The following is a 15,689-nucleotide window of genomic DNA, read 5'->3' on the forward strand; positions in this document are numbered from 1 at the left end:
ATTTAATTCAGATGCGATTCATGCAATACACTCACAATACACTTATTCAAGGCCTCTTGTCACCTGTCGGTAAAACAGCTATGAATTTTTTAACTACTTGCGATGAATCATAGATGTCAGCAAGGCCGGAATGGAAATTAATTGCCTTCCTACTTTGAACGTTTAGTCGTTTTGAGTTGTGAGAAGATGATCGTAAGTAGTACTTAAGTTACAGATTTCGTTGATGAATTTATGTACTGAATTCACGAATTAGCGGTGAAATAAAGCTCAAGTTCAGTCATGGCAGAAGTTAGCAACGCTCAAATAATCGTAAGCATACCGATATACTTATTAGCTCATGCGGACTTACACCGGGTTTTGTTCACGGAACAATCCTGATATGTATCGCTATTTTATCGAATACATTACTTACAGGCTGTACCAGACGACGTTTGCAGAAGAGCTGGCTTGGCTGCAACCTGGATCGGCCAAAATAAAATCGGAGTTCACGCCTACAAGCATATTAATGCTCATTCGAAAGGTAAGGTTATGTTTTTCAGCAGGTGCCGAACAAAAACTGTTTTTTACAACATCGATGACTCGGATGTATACGGCTTATTTTTCGTCTATAATGACAATGCTGATTAATATTTCCATCCGCTCGTTTTTAGATGTTCCAAGCGGCCTTGCACCCTGTGAGGCTAAGGTTCATTGCTTGCGGCAAGAGGTGATTTTGTTCAAACCGGCGCTTCGTAAACTAGTCAATGAAAGCAATGGTGTGTTTCTTGCGATACAGAAGATTAGAAATTCCAGTGATGACGTTAGACCGGAGCTTTTGAAGTACAGCAAACATTACAGGTCCATATTAAGAGCCTGCGTAGAAAATCTGCAAGATGTCGTTGAAAAGTCAACGCCAGACAAAAAGTCGACTTTTGAAAATTACTTGACCATTTTTTACAACGTCGAGTGTGTCTGGCACCTAACAGAGATCCTCTATGTCGACGTCGTCCCAGGTATTGCTAATTGTGCAGTCGGAATTAATTCAAACTTTTTTTTTCTTTTCCAGTTAATATTTATGAAGTAACTACCTACATGTGCTAATTTCTTTGTAGGAGATGTGATACTTCCACAGCTCTTAGAGTGGGTGAGATTTCACTTTCCATCCAGAGAATTAATGGCCTCAAAAATACTTGTGAAGAAAAGTTTTACCGCCGATTTGGATAATATACAGTACTGGGAAGCAGCCATAGGATGCGCTTTGCATGGTAAACTAGATACCGTTCGCTCGTTGTTAGCTATGCACAGCAAGGCAGAAAACCCTGCTTTTGTCACTGCCGAAAATGCTATGAGGACAATGCCTGTTTACAATGTATATGGGGGTTATTCTATAAACGAATTTAACATGAGGTGGAAGCATTGGCAATTTGACCTCTCTTCGCAGATTGAAAGCAAAACGTTTTCTACAGACCGCAATTTAGAGTTACTTATGAGGGTGAGATTTCAATTTCTCTGGTTGGAAACACAGATAAAAGCATTAGTTTTCATTTTCGTGTTTTTTTTTTGTTATCAACAGCTCATAGTTGGCGAAGAACTCGTTCTGTGGGAATTTTCCAAATACACGGAAGCATGGTATGAGTTATTGGCTGCACGTTTGTTTTACTCTGCACCCTGTAGCAAACAGCCAGAATTTGCTAGACATGCAAATCATATTGCAGAAAAGTGGCGTGCAGGCAGGTATTTGGATCATGTAATATTGGCTCTGATGGAAAGTGATTTGCACCAAGTAATCAAGGAAATTCAACACATGAGCGACAATGGATGGTTTGCAGCACATCTGACCAACTTGTTGTACAACTGTGGCAGGCTAGATATTATAGACAAGCATCAAATAAAGTAAGTTTGATATGATTTCTTATGGAATTACATTTATTAGCCAGGATACCTGTACTTGGTGATTTTCGTGCAAGGTACGTGAGATCGAATAGTAAAATAAATGTACGTTTTTTCAGTGTTACCTCACAGCTTCATGAATCATTGATATTAGATTATGCCAGTACTTTGATGGGTCATCATTCACTGTGGCAGTGCGGAGCTAGCTACTTTGAATACTGTCCTGCTCAAGGATTAACTAGACTGCAGGCGTTGTTACAGTCCATTCCATTGGGTAGTGAAGCACGAGTGAATAAAATTATCGAAATCGCTCGTCAAAAGAATATGACCAATGTCGGTATGTAAAAAAAAAAAACTTGCAACTTTCACTTCATTTCAGACCTCAATGAATTGAATAATCTTTTATGCTATGATTTCAGTAACTAGTATCTCCAAAATACAAGGAATGAAGTGTATGAGACAAGGCAGGCTAGGAAATGCACTTGCCTGGGCATTGAAGGCACAGGATGGTGCATTTGCTACCTTTATAGCGGACCAATTTCTGAAAAACTATGCCAAACATGGAGAACTCGAATGTCAAGACCTTCTAGAGAATTTAGGAAGCTGTATGCTGATCAGTGACAGACTTACGTTTCTTGGTTTGTATGATACTATATAACAATTGAATGGTTATCAAAGTATTTTAAAACTACATCGAAAACCAAATATCAAAATTTGGTCTTGTTTCAGGAAAGTATTGTGAATTTCATCAAATGTATGCACTAGGTGAATTTAAAGACGCTGCTGCCTTATTAGTCTCGTTGCTGGTCTCTAATTTAACTCCAAAATAGTAAGTGGCTCCATCTAACTAATTTCTAATCCCTTTAACAAAAAAGTGTTTGTATAATCAATGAATTCACAAATTGTTTCAGCTTCTGGTCGATTCTTCTCACCGATGCAATTCCGCTTCTGGAAGCAGAGGATATTGTACTCTCATCTGAGGATACTTTCGAGCTATTACAAAGTGTCGAAGAACACGGTGACGATCCGAAATTTCAAGACAAAATCGACATTTTCCGGTTAGCAGCGACAAGAAACTTGGCACGAGCATTAAATGTTGAAGGCTGCTGAGGGGATCATATACATTCATTACAACAAATCGAAAGTGAAACTTGGCAACTGATGTCCAAAAATCGGTTCTAAATAAATTTCATGATTAAATTCTGTCCGAATGGTCAAATATTCGTTTGTTAAAAAGATATTTGACTCTTCAACCGAAGTTCAAAGGAAAAAAATATCGAGCATTTGCCATCTATGCAGCTGAGAGCTCAATCACTGCCATTTTTGAGATAAGCCTCGATAAATGCACGTGCAAACGTACTCTGTCCCTGGATGTTCCAGTATTTTATTTTAGTTAATTTGTAAGATATAGTTTTGTAACATTATTTCACCGAATTTTCATTAAAAAAAATGTTAAAAAAAAAAAAAAACTATTCCCTATCCGTATATCCTCATGCACCGGAATGTCGTATGGATGTGTATTCAATAGCTTGGTTCAGTTCAAGCGCGTCATAATGAATCCAAAATTAATGCAAGTTTACACAGAGCAACTAGTACGTGAAGTCGTACTATACAAGGTTCTCTGTAGTTTGATGTTACGTAAACAAGCTGCGTGTATAAATGTTAAATAAATAAAGCATTAACTCGAAGGTAAGTTATCTGTAACTATATTCAGAGAAGTATTAATTATTTACTTTAAAAAGAACTGCAATAATCAAGAACCGCGCATAGCGCGGATTTGGATTATTGAAGAATATGTCATTTGTACCAAGGATATGATTTAATTTTCCTGGCGCGAGGTGGCCGATCGGAAAAGCGATACCATTGGTTTAAAAAGTGCAATGTGGCGCCATCGTGGCTCCGTGAACGAAGACTCTCCACGACATGCTGTTGTAAATTTGTGTAATCACCTGATGTGTACCTAGCAACAAACTTCATGTGCAGTGACAGCCTCCAATCCGACAACATGAAATAATTCTGCCAACTTTCTGTTAAGTTTCGATAATTCTTGTGAGTGTTTACTTTTTCGTTATAGCAAAGCTTATGCATTACAAAATTTTGACAACTTACAATCATGACACGTGAACACTTGTTTATTTTTACACCCTTTTGTATTTCACAAATAGGTGATCATTGGCAGCCCTACAATATGTTTATTTATAGAAATAGGCACAGATATGAATACGTGAAATAATGTTGATGTATCTTTAGACAGCACACGAAAATTAATAACTTTGATTACTGTTTAGCAACATGTTAAATCAGTGATGCTAGTAGTCTCATTCAATAATAAAAATCTTTCAATGATCATAACACCTGGTGTACACATTTTTAATATTAGTTCATTTCCTAATATTCTCAATTAATCAATTCCTCAACTAGGACTTTGATGCGTTTGGTATTTTGTATTATAATGAGACCAAACTCTGCCATGAAAATACAGGTATAAAAGCTACATGATGCAACTTTTCACTGACGTTTCAAATATTCAGTCAACAGAATATTAACGCTTTTGTTATCTGTCATGTATTGCACTATAGGAAGTGGTGACTGAGACAGATTACACACAATGCTAATTATATTTGAAAGAAATGTTTACATCATAACACATTACCCATAAAGAATTCGAATAATAATAAAAACATTGAACAACATCAAATTCACCACTGGTAGAAGTACAAAATGATTTTCACCGACATTTTTTTTTATCTCATTGCAGATATAACAATTGAAAATTCAAATTAAATTGAAAAGTATATCCGAGGCAAACTCCAGTGGGGATGACATCTTGCAGAGCTCTTTCCTCATATAGCGATTCCTGTTAAGATAGTAATGAGTGCACCCTCAATGGTTTCTTACCGAAGACTCTTTGGATTTAAATATTGGAAAATATTTGGCACAGGCGTTCACATACTAGGGAATTGTATTGCTGTTAGGAACTGAAGAAGTATTTGCTAAAATAAAAACGAACTCCACAATAAATTAAGAATAATAAAAATTAGTAAGCACTAAACTCGTCAGAGTTACTGACATCCAATATGACGTCAACGACATCAACTAATTCAACGATGCCCATACTGGCGAAAGAAAATATTTCTACTTCTGCAATGGACTATGCCAGCATCAGGGGAAAGGTAACTTAGCCGGCATAAAGAAAATGTTCAAATTCAAGATATCTTCATCTCGTACAGAGTTAATTTTGCTCAAACATTGATAATTCTACTTGCAGGATGTCCTTGTTAGTCCAACGGAGGATCAGTACGAATTGCTACTGAGACGACTACAAGAAAGAATACAGGATGGCGGAAGTGAAACAATATTTGACATCGGTGTTGGGGAAGGTGCGTCTTGGACGATTTCTCTGTTTATTTCTTCCTTTACTTGCATAGAGGTTTTCATAATTACTCTCATCAGGCGATTGTTATAACGAAAATAAGGTTGTCGGTAGTAAGAATGCTAGAAACATCGTTAGTGTGGCCTGAAAAACATATTTTAATCTTTCTTTGAACGTACTGTTTTTCCGAGTAGATGGTTCTGAGAATGGTCTGAAAGAGGATGAGTATGATGCATCTGTGGCCACTCTGCAGTCTCTGGCAGCAACTTTGGAGGCAGATTGTGTTCTGTTGAGGCAACGAAAAGTTGATCTGGGACTCATAGGACAATATTTGGTCAGAAGACGCTTAGATCAACAAGATTTCCTTGAAATAAGGTATCAAAACAGTTGCCTTATTTCTCCTTATTTAAAATTACTCTAATGTAATACCAATGGAGTTCCGCTCATTTTGCAGTACATCAAACTTACCTCTCTGTCGATTTGTAAATGCTTTAAATACACAGAATATGCAGTTTGCAACAATTGAACAATATTATAAGATTAGTAAAATGATAAACAGTGATTAAAGTAGACACAAATCTCGTTTCATTTCACACTGTATTGATATTCCAGGGTTGCTGTTGTTGGCAATGTAGATGCTGGAAAGTCAACCCTATTGGGTGTCCTAACTCATGGTGAGCTCGATAATGGACGAGGGTTGGCTAGGCAAAAGTTGTTTCGTCACAAGCATGAAGCTGAAACTGGAAGGACAAGTTCTGTAGGAAATGACATTCTTGGTTTTGACAGCATCGGTATGTAAGCTTCAACTTGATCCTTATTTGACTGAGCATTGATATTCAAATGTGTATTCAGGAAATGTTGTGAACAAACCAGAACATGGTTCCCTAGACTGGGTCAAGATCTGTGAAAAGTCTTCCAAAGTCATCACATTCATTGACCTCGCCGGACACGAGCGTTATCTTAAAACTACCGTTTTTGGTATGACTGGGCATGCACCTGACTTTGGTAAGTAAACTATTGCTAGCAAAAATCACTACATTTAAAAAATAGTTGCTCAAATATGACATATGCGCACGGATATTGGTGGGAAACGTTTCACCACCACATGTGTATAAAGGAACGAATAAGCTTATTTAATCAGAGATAAACGGAGTGGACCAATATACCTAGTAATATTGAAACGAAAGAAAAACAGTCTTCATCTTGTACATGAAAAAAACTTAGCAGTAATGAAATATTGATATTAGTCAGTTAGAAAACCCCTAATTGAAATGATAGAGCGTTAATAAACATAATTCAATATTGTTATATTATTCTAACACTTTTTCCTCATTTATTGTTTGAAAAGGTATGCTGATGGTTGGTGCCAACGCAGGCATCGTTGGTATGACTAAGGAGCACTTGGGTCTGGCTCTAGCACTATCTGTCCCAGTATTTGTAGTGGTGACAAAAATTGATATGTGCCCACCAAATGTACTACAGGAAAATTTGCGACTACTAGTTCGTATCCTAAAATCACCAGGATGCAGAAAAGTTCCAGTTATGGTAAAATGCCAGGATGACGTTGTTATCAGTGCTACCAATTTCGTGTCCGAAAGGTATTGTCAAAGTTACCGCATGTCGACTCAGATGATTCAGAGAAAAAAATTTCCACCGATTCAAATTTCGCTTTGTTTTATTATCCAAACAGGCTTTGTCCCATTTTTCAAGTGTCAAATGTAAACGGTGAGAATCTACACCTTCTAAAAATGTTTCTCAATTTGTTAACTGCTCGAATGACCAGTCACGACGACGAGCCCGCGGAGTTTCAAATAGATGACACATATTCTGTCCCCGTAAGTATAACGGACATCAAATATACTCAATATAAGAAAATATACTCAAATATAACGAGTCAAGTTCCAACTGTACAAACATTCTTAACATTGTTATTTTCAGGGTGTTGGAACAGTTGTTTCAGGAACGACTCTCAAGGGTGTAATTAAGCTGAATGATACTCTGTTGTTGGGACCAGATCCATTGGGATACTTCATACCGATTGCTGTAAAAAGTATTCATAGAAAAAGAATGCCGGTCCGTGAAGTACGTGGGGGTCAAACAGCAAGTTTTGCTCTGAAAAAAATAAAAAGATCCCAAATTCGTAAGGGAATGGTAATGGTTTCACCTCTACTAAACCCCCAAGCTTGTTGGGAATTTGAGGGTGAAATTCTGGTACTACATCACCCTACTACCATCAGCTCAAGATATCAAGCCATGGGTATGTTGGATCATAATTAATATGCTCTTGTCATAACCACAAGACCTTACTTTGTACACAGTGAAACTTGCCATGGATACCACGTAACAAAAAAACTTCTCAATAGCGGACACGTTTGAAAAATTTTCAATTTGTTCATTCTTTTTCGAACTCTTGACTGTTGATCTGCCGTTGCGCACGCTGGAGCCTGCGACATACGTACCTTTAACACCGTTCTTTCTTGAGTTAATATTGTATACGTTTCATAATAAAAACAGTGATGTTTTTTTTCATTTGTGACAGTGTATGTATTCCGAATACTTACATTCACCTATACGTTTATGTAACTTGGTCCGTTGAAATACTACATTTTTATACACGTTTATACATAGTTGTGCAAGAATTTGTGAATAATAAACGCTTTTTAATAGCGAGGAAGATTTCCGGTCCCAAAAATGTCCGCAATTGAAAAGTTTCACTATAAACATTTTAGGAGATATGTAATAAGAAATCATCGTAAGAATCTATTTTTTGTTGTAGTGCATTGCGGAAGCATAAGGCAAACAGCCTCCATTCTAACAATGTCGCAAGATTGTCTCAGAACAGGGGATAAAGCTCTGGTGCACTTTAAATTTATTAAACATCCTGAGTACATAAAACCAGGACAACGTATGGTCTTTAGAGAAGGACGAACTAAGGCCGTTGGCAATGTTCTACGACTCATACCCCACTCTGGTCCCACTGGTTCGCAAACAATGAGGGGCAATAAGCCTAACAAAGTACAGCAGACTCGTCAGAATGGCTCTGCAATGATGCCTCTTACTCAAGTGAGCTGATAAAGCTAGTTTCTCAGAGAATTTACTCGCATAGATCTTACGACAATTCAGCTGGTTTTCTTTCCTTTCTTGACAATCAATTTTTAGATGCCAGATGTGGCGGACCAAAATTCACCTTTCGAAGTGTCTGCTGATAAACGCGAAAATATGCCACAGAGATCGGGCTCTGGCGGCAAAAAGGGGCGAGGCCGAAGAGGGGGACGAGGACGACCCCACAACGCGACAAGCGGGAATGTACAACCTCTATCTGAACAAAACCCTCCAGCCAAAGTTTAAAGAAAATTTGTGTACAAAGTATAAATAATTCCTTAGCAATATTACCATGTGATGTAATAGAGCAATGACAACAAAATTTTATTCTTTTTCAAAAATACCAGTGCTGCTTGGAAACTGAAAATTTTATTTGGATAAATTTTTGATAAAATTTAATAGCAGCCTAGACACTCAAAATAATTTTTTTGTTCAGCATCGATACAATATTAATTAACGAAACTTTTATTCACGGACTGATTTCATCATGTTTTTCACAAAGTGTTATTTTAATTGATTTGATTCTGATCTAATCGAAAAATAACAAAATAGTTACGAGTTTACTGCATATGACTTCTAAAACAAGACAGAAAGAAGTGAATAAAATTTATAAACTGTATTTTAATTTTTGCTCTGTTTTTCAAAGCTTGCGTTTCCTTTCCCATAGCAGCACAAGTTAGAACTTTCTTTAAAGTGCAAAGGGGGTGTTACAATTCAACATTTCATATCGAATACCTGTATACATATAAATATGTATATAAAGTCCGAACACAAAAAAAGTTTGAAATATTCGAGGCAACATGTAGCAAAATTTTTGTAATTATATTCCAGCCTTGTTATATTGATAAAGATATACTTTACACGTCACCTTTTTTTGAATAGATTACCTGTATGGAAAATTTTTTCAAACAAATATAAAAGCGCAATTTGCATTGCATATCAAAAAGAAACACTCTTACAGCTGTATGTTCCCTAGTTCAAAATCTAAGAATAAAATACTCCGAACTTATTCAGGAAAAAGACACCTCGTCTCTGCAAACGACTTATAGTGTTCCGCTCAATTATTGAATCAATATTACAATAATTAACGGTATTAGCTAGTTTTGTTGCACCAAGCAGTTTCTCATATCATTCCAATACTCCTAAACAATAATTTTTAATGCCTGAATTTCAGAAATCTGATTTCGCAGCAATAAAAGTCTGTTTGTGTTTTCTAGATATGTTACCCAAACAGTTGGTGTGACAGTAAAATCTGCATATAGCTTTATTCTGTGACATTTGACTGCATTATGTTGAAAGTACTTTCATGGATAATATGTGTTGATTTCATACTTTCTTTACTGCTGTAGCATCATCAGATATGGGGTGAAAACAGCTATTTTTGGTATCAATGTAGACTTAAAATGCTTCTTTCTGTTAACTGTGAGTTACTTCTATTGCGCTTGTCCTGGCCGTATAATCTAAATATAAAACTGTGGTTCTGTATGTATATCACACATGTAAGGTATATGAGTATAATACTTTGTGATTCATTGTACTATTTTTCATATGATTGAATAGGTACCATAACTGGTGAAGAATGCTTGTTAGATGGATTATTTTCTTTGACTGATTATGATTTTAATATTAAAATTACTATGTAGATAGTAGGAATTTTGAGAGATACGCTTGATCTATGGGTTGGATTTCTAATGTTGATTCTTTATGAAAGTATTTAGTATGCATATAAAGTATTAATGATAATCACGTTTGCTACATTAGGTTTCATCTGCCCAGTTTGTTACAACGGATAAAAGATTAAGAATACTGTAAACGTACGTACTGTATTATGTAGCTTATTATAATTTCGTTACTTTATATAACTAACAACATTATTTTGAAACAAGTTGATTTTTATGAGCAGTAAAACTGGACTGATCTTAATACTTGTAATTATGGTGTTTTTCTTGTTATAATATCCAATAAACGCCACATAATACAATCTGACATTGGAAATAACTTCTCTTTTTACATCACAGTTCGTTAGTGGCTTAAATTTGCTGGATGTATCACGTAATCTCAGGCCTTTGATCAATATTTAATTTCAATGGTGTGATTAGAAAGAGAATTTTTTTTACGGCTGGTTAGTTTCTACAACAGGTTTTAGTGAATTTTGATAAAAATATACAGATATCAGATGCAAATTCAAATTTATATAAATAAAATTACATCAGATAATCGAAATTGATTATAAATCTTGTGGTGTAGTCTAAAAACAATTGAATTTAAAACACTCTCCACAAACTACAAAGTCTGCTCGCAATTAGCTGTATATACTACTAACACAATACAAAAAATTAATTTACTTGGTACCACAGTCGATGCCGAAGGATATTAAAGAAATCACAAGTATGCTTATTATTTTGGAGACTCTTCTAAAAATTTCAATTACAAATTTGTATGTATTTTTGTGGATATACGTTTGTCGCTGCCTTTGCCATATATAAACGTGGGATGCATGTAGGCAAAGTGTAAGAAAATTAAGAATAACAAATGACTTACGAATAATGTAGAACAAACTAAAAGTCGAAAGGCCGGTTTGGGTATACTAGTTATAAGAATGATGCATACTCTAAGAGCACTTAGTCCTCCAAATAGAAATAAACATAGGAAAAAGAAGGCGTTACTTTCTTCTTGATATATTAGAACGCTCAGAATTAACGTTATAAGATGAGAATACAAGGCATAGCCCAACGACCCAGCTAAATCCCAGAACGCGATACTGGCACGGGCCAATTTACATAACACAAAACCTAGACAGGGATTCAGAACAATGTACAACAGTACTGAAGTTACAGGAGCCAGAATTGAATCTGTAGCCGAAGGGTCTTTAATTCTGTATCCATAATATAGAATTGCAATTAGAAACAAGACTGCTAAAAGGGGCCCTACTAGATCCACATTTTCAATTTTAAATTTCTTGTTACAAGGAGGTCCGAGGGAAGCTATAATCCGTCTTCCAATATCGTAAGGTGTAACTCTCATATAACGATTGACAAACGAAACACGGCCATCGACTTTAACAGAATATTCTTTGGAATCTGTAGGCACCAATACAATGGCTGATCCTTTGTATGCCATGATAAACTAATGGAAAATTCTAAGCTAATAAATCTAATTCACAATTCGTGGAAAAAAAAACTGATTCATCGCAGTACTTGCGATGGATTATTAATCGCAAGAGAGTTATCTGATTACATTACAATAAATGTTACTTAGATTGTTTCTTTTTCAGGTCTTCCTTAGCAGCTGCAATTTCTTTTTTGAGATTAGATGAGAAACGGGATAATAAACTTGCATATCGCTCACCAAGCTCCTTCCGATTAGATGGTATACCGTAATGGTCAGCTCGATGCATATAATAAACAACTAGCTGAGCGGCTCGTCTTATAGGTTTTGAATCTGCTAATTTGTTGATGAGGTTTTCGTTGTTGGCCAAGTACCGCATAAGAAAACGCAGAACCATAATGAACTGAAGTCTGAATGTCTAATTCTTTATACTTTGGGTATGTCAAATGTACACATGTTACGATACTTGAGTAGTAGTTCTCGCTTCAATCTGAGCTGCCTACGAAGTGTTTCTAGCTTCTGTAATTGCTCCTCTTTGCTATATTCTATTCCAGGCAATCTTTTAATCTAAAATCAATCAGTTTTGGTTTATTAAATTACAGAAAACGAACACTTAGTCATGCTAAACTTGATGATCGTTCAGTATACACACCTGTGATCTTGCCGAGTCCAATTTTTTTTGTAATTCTAGTATTTTGTGACTCGTGTCCTGAGAATCCTTAGCTTTTTGGGTATTGTCATGGGGATCTTTTTCTACGCTATGTGGAACAAATAAAATTTTTGTTGTATTACATAACGAGTTTGATAAGAAAAATTAGCTGTACATTCAATAAGGTAAATTGTTGTTCCTATGCGATGCTACAAAATTTTCAACGTCACGATCTCCTGTTCGGAGGGCAATTGAATAAAATTAGAACATTAATTTGAGAAATTGAGCAATCATTCACCTTGGGTGAATAATTTCAATACGCAACATATAAGAGCTATAAATAATTTGTCGAACGTGGCAGACAATGAAGTGTGCATTCGCAGCTTTGTAGCTATAAAAGAACTTGGAAAAAGAGGACTATTTCTGACGTATCAATTTTAAAGAGTACTGCTAGTGCTAACAGGTAAATCAATTAACGCCACATACCTTCGGATTATTTCGTACACAATCGGTAGAATTTCTATGTCTAGATCGTCGACTGTGAACTGACTTCGAGCAGGCACTTCCTCTGTGATCTCAACAACTTCCATCATATTTTCACCGCAGTTTTTTTCGGCATCTTCCGCTTTTTCGACACTAATTTTTTCTTCTTTAGTTTTCAGTTTAATTGAATTTATCACACACGTTCTACGTCACGCGGACTAGTCGTTGAAAGTCTCTTGCATACGACGAAGGTTTGACCTAGGAGTTTGACAAAAGTTCACGATATTGTCAGAAACAGAAACCGATAGAATCAAATTTTGTAGATGAACGGATGAAGCAACGGCAGGGAGCTCGTCTAACTTGTAAAGATAGACATAGACTTTATATAATCTTTCGTGTAGTCTATGGTGTAGTACCGCGAACGCCGGAAACACCTCCAGGACATTTAACCAGATATTTCATTTCCGTCTCTTTCATTCAGGCTATCAAGAGTCGGAGGTATGTTTATCGTAAATGCTGTTTTATATCTTTAATAATCCGAGGAATCCTGCATAACGGAAATTGATTCGTTTTACTGAACGGAATTAGGTTAATTTACTAATTGTTACGAGTGATAGTTGTTTCGATAAATAATTGTGGTGTTTATATTTTCAGTCCAAAATGGGGCGCCGACCAGCGAGATGGTAAGTCGTCATGCCTCGCATTTTCTAATTTAGAAAAAAAAAGGAAATAATTGGAAAGAGAAACAATCTCTAAACAACGATTCCATCAATTGACTTGAGCAACGAATCAATCCGAGGCTCTAACAAAACTCACTTTTTTGCTTCAACGCAAGTCTATGCCAAACTTCGAAGTGTATTGTTCCGTGCTGTCGCTTCATTTACTTGCTTATTGTGAAGTTCTCTGTAGATGCTTCGAAATTTTAGCTAATCAGAGTTGCAGTTCCAGGCCATTAGTTAGATGTCAAGTGTTTTATGAAACTGCAAAATCGACATGGATATAACATAACCTCGTTAACACTAGTGTCTAACCTATTTCGCAATATGTGGTGACAATCAGATGTCAAAGTAGAAGTCATTGTTGCAATATGCTTTAGGATAAACGTTACACAATTTTAGTATCTGCACAGTTTTAGTTAATTCTTTGGGGATTCAAGTACTGTGTAAATGTATTCTGCACCAATCAATGATAAGAATTATTGTTAAATTATAGTTATCGCTACTGCAAGAACAAACCATACCCCAAGTCTCGTTTCTGTCGGGGTGTCCCTGACCCAAAGATTCGTATCTTCGACTTGGGAAAGAAGAAGGCATGTGTCGAAGACTTTCCACTTTGCGTTCACTTAGTTTCTGACGAGTATGAACAGCTTAGCTCTGAAGCTCTGGAGGCAGGTCGTATTTGCTGCAACAAATACATGGTCAAAAATGCTGGCAAAGATCAGTTCCACATTAGGATGCGACTCCATCCTTTCCACGTCATTCGCATCAACAAAATGTTGTCATGCGCTGGAGCTGATAGGTAAATCACATTAACAATAGTAACTCATTTATTCAATAACGGAATATTATTTACTTGATTGAAAAATTAATCTTACGAATCTATTCAACTATCTAGGCTCCAAACTGGGATGAGAGGAGCCTTCGGTAAGCCTCAAGGTACCGTTGCTCGTGTCCGAATTGGGCAGCCGATCATGAGTGTACGCTCATCGGACCGTCACAAGGCGGTAGTTATTGAAGCTCTACGTCGTGCCAAGTTCAAGTTCCCTGGTCGTCAAAAGATCTATGTTTCGAAGAAGTGGGGATTTACCAAGTACGAACGTGCCGAATATGAGGATTTGAAGGTAGCTGGCCGTCTTGCCCAAGATGGTTGCAATGTCAAATATCTTCCTGAGCACGGACCCCTGGACGCGTGGAAGAAATTCAGGGAAAGCCTGGCCAATGCTTAATCTGAGCCAGACACTTTTGTAAATGTGGTCTCAATAAATTTTATTCCGACTAATTAAAAATGTGAGTTTCTCGCTACTGTACCTCATTATGTTGCAAAGAGATGCATGCAATAACTTCATCATCAATCCCCGATTTTTTTCTGCCTATTTATTATTCCCATAGTGGAAATTAAGAGTTCGCTTTTATATTACATCCTTTCTTACACATATCAGTGTTCCATAGATGTTCTAGTAGATGATTGTCTGTTTAAAATTCATAATAAAACAGGTATAACGTAAATGAAAACAACATTTTGTTTTATTGGATTATAGCTCAAAGGTTGAGAATTCGATGAGGATCGAATGAATAGGGTTTCAAATAAGAACACAGTTATTTCCCGGGTTATGTAGTGAACTATAACTTGCTCGGGCGTAAAAAACCTCACGGAGTAGAGGGAAAAGCCCGAGCAAGCCAGATAGTTAAAACAAGTTTATTGAACAGAAGGTGCATCAGACATGAGTATATCGAAGTGAGGACCACCTGAGGTCAATCTTACTTTCTACATCTATTATCGCTACCTAAGAGAGCTCTCTTATTATAGTTTAATTAACGCGGGAGGGTCGGACTTAATAGAAAGAGAAACAACACTTCGAGGGAACGAGACCTTGATCGATCTATATAGTATTATGGAAAGTACACCCCACCTAAGCCTGCAACCCGGCCTCCGACGCCTCGGGGCCTCATGTTGCAGGATGTGGACACAAGGTCGCATTAGAGGTGTACCCCAAAGGTGATCCTGAGATCACCTCCCGCGAGCACATCATGTGACTCGTCCAGCTGATGCCACCTGGCTTGCTTGAAGAGCTAGTCGAACAATTGGCTAGTAGCTCTAAGAGTCGAGCCCCTTGTGCTGATGCACCTCGATACATGGAATACCATAATTGAAAGTGGACGCAATATAGAGACCTGGATCGAGTGTACTGCAAGTTATGAAACACGCGCCAAGACGCGCTCGTCCGCACTCGCTGAGTGCCGAAACTTATCTGCCCAAAACCGCGTGCTCGCGGCTCTCGGGCGTAAGCGGCACCGGCTTCTGCCTGGTTTTAAGTGCTGAAACTATATTCGAACTATACTCTGCATCTTTAACCGTACAGATCGCCAAAGGCGCGAACAAGGCGTG

The 15,689-nt window shown here is 37.0% G+C and overlaps 6 protein-coding genes across 8 annotated transcripts in view; 3 read left to right on the plus strand and 3 right to left on the minus strand.

Moving 5' to 3' along the window:
- LOC124410618 (60S ribosomal protein L10) overlaps window positions 1-14,589 on the plus strand; it is a 28,199-nt gene extending 13,610 nt beyond the window's left edge. Inside the window, exons 2-5 of one of the 2 annotated variants that reach the window (XM_046889117.1) lie at window positions 1,119-1,123; window positions 13,239-13,267; window positions 13,797-14,102; window positions 14,199-14,589. In XM_046889117.1, coding sequence (XP_046745073.1) covers window positions 13,245-13,267; window positions 13,797-14,102; window positions 14,199-14,529 — 660 coding nt within the window. In that variant the 5' untranslated portion in view covers window positions 1,119-1,123; window positions 13,239-13,244 and the 3' untranslated portion in view covers window positions 14,530-14,589. Of the gene's footprint in view, window positions 1-1,118; window positions 1,124-13,057; window positions 13,083-13,238; window positions 13,268-13,796; window positions 14,103-14,198 lie in introns of those variants that run through there. The other variant, XM_046889116.1, reaches the window with a different exon arrangement.
- LOC124410615 (nuclear pore complex protein Nup85) lies at window positions 144-3,346 on the plus strand. Its single transcript, XM_046889112.1, has 9 exons — window positions 144-309; window positions 415-520; window positions 651-992; window positions 1,092-1,471; window positions 1,553-1,872; window positions 1,989-2,206; window positions 2,289-2,507; window positions 2,599-2,698; window positions 2,781-3,346. Exons 1-9 carry the CDS (start codon window positions 280-282, stop codon window positions 2,977-2,979), a joined length of 1,914 nt encoding a protein of 637 aa, XP_046745068.1. The 5' UTR covers window positions 144-279; the 3' UTR covers window positions 2,980-3,346.
- LOC124410616 (GTP-binding protein 1) lies at window positions 3,771-8,783 on the plus strand. Of its 2 annotated transcripts, none has more exons than XM_046889113.1 (11): window positions 3,771-3,918; window positions 4,628-5,042; window positions 5,138-5,249; window positions 5,437-5,617; window positions 5,855-6,033; window positions 6,095-6,247; window positions 6,591-6,840; window positions 6,933-7,077; window positions 7,181-7,499; window positions 8,019-8,305; window positions 8,402-8,783. In XM_046889113.1, exons 2-11 carry the CDS (start codon window positions 4,947-4,949, stop codon window positions 8,588-8,590), a joined length of 1,911 nt encoding a protein of 636 aa, XP_046745069.1. In that variant the 5' UTR covers window positions 3,771-3,918; window positions 4,628-4,946; the 3' UTR covers window positions 8,591-8,783. The 2 variants fall into 2 exon arrangements, with proteins under 2 accessions (XP_046745069.1, XP_046745070.1); XM_046889114.1 differs by having other exon boundaries at window positions 3,782-3,989.
- On the minus strand, window positions 8,987-11,588 carry LOC124410617 (protein YIPF3-like). The gene has a single exon (XM_046889115.1). It carries the CDS (start codon window positions 11,462-11,464, stop codon window positions 10,772-10,774), a length of 693 nt encoding a protein of 230 aa, XP_046745071.1. The 5' UTR covers window positions 11,465-11,588; the 3' UTR covers window positions 8,987-10,771.
- On the minus strand, window positions 11,468-11,849 carry LOC124410621 (protein NCBP2AS2 homolog). The gene has a single exon (XM_046889119.1). It carries the CDS (start codon window positions 11,847-11,849, stop codon window positions 11,595-11,597), a length of 255 nt encoding a protein of 84 aa, XP_046745075.1. The 3' UTR covers window positions 11,468-11,594.
- Window positions 11,879-12,853, minus strand: LOC124410620 (mediator of RNA polymerase II transcription subunit 9). Its single transcript, XM_046889118.1, has 3 exons — window positions 12,588-12,853; window positions 12,105-12,210; window positions 11,879-12,019 (listed from the first exon to the last, which is right to left on the minus strand). Exons 1-3 carry the CDS (start codon window positions 12,692-12,694, stop codon window positions 11,879-11,881), a joined length of 354 nt encoding a protein of 117 aa, XP_046745074.1. The 5' UTR covers window positions 12,695-12,853.
- Window positions 14,590-15,689: the final 1,100 nt, after the last annotated feature.

Source organism: Diprion similis, chromosome 9, assembly GCF_021155765.1.
Source record: "Diprion similis isolate iyDipSimi1 chromosome 9, iyDipSimi1.1, whole genome shotgun sequence".
Taxonomy (NCBI): Eukaryota; Metazoa; Arthropoda; class Insecta; order Hymenoptera; family Diprionidae; genus Diprion; species Diprion similis.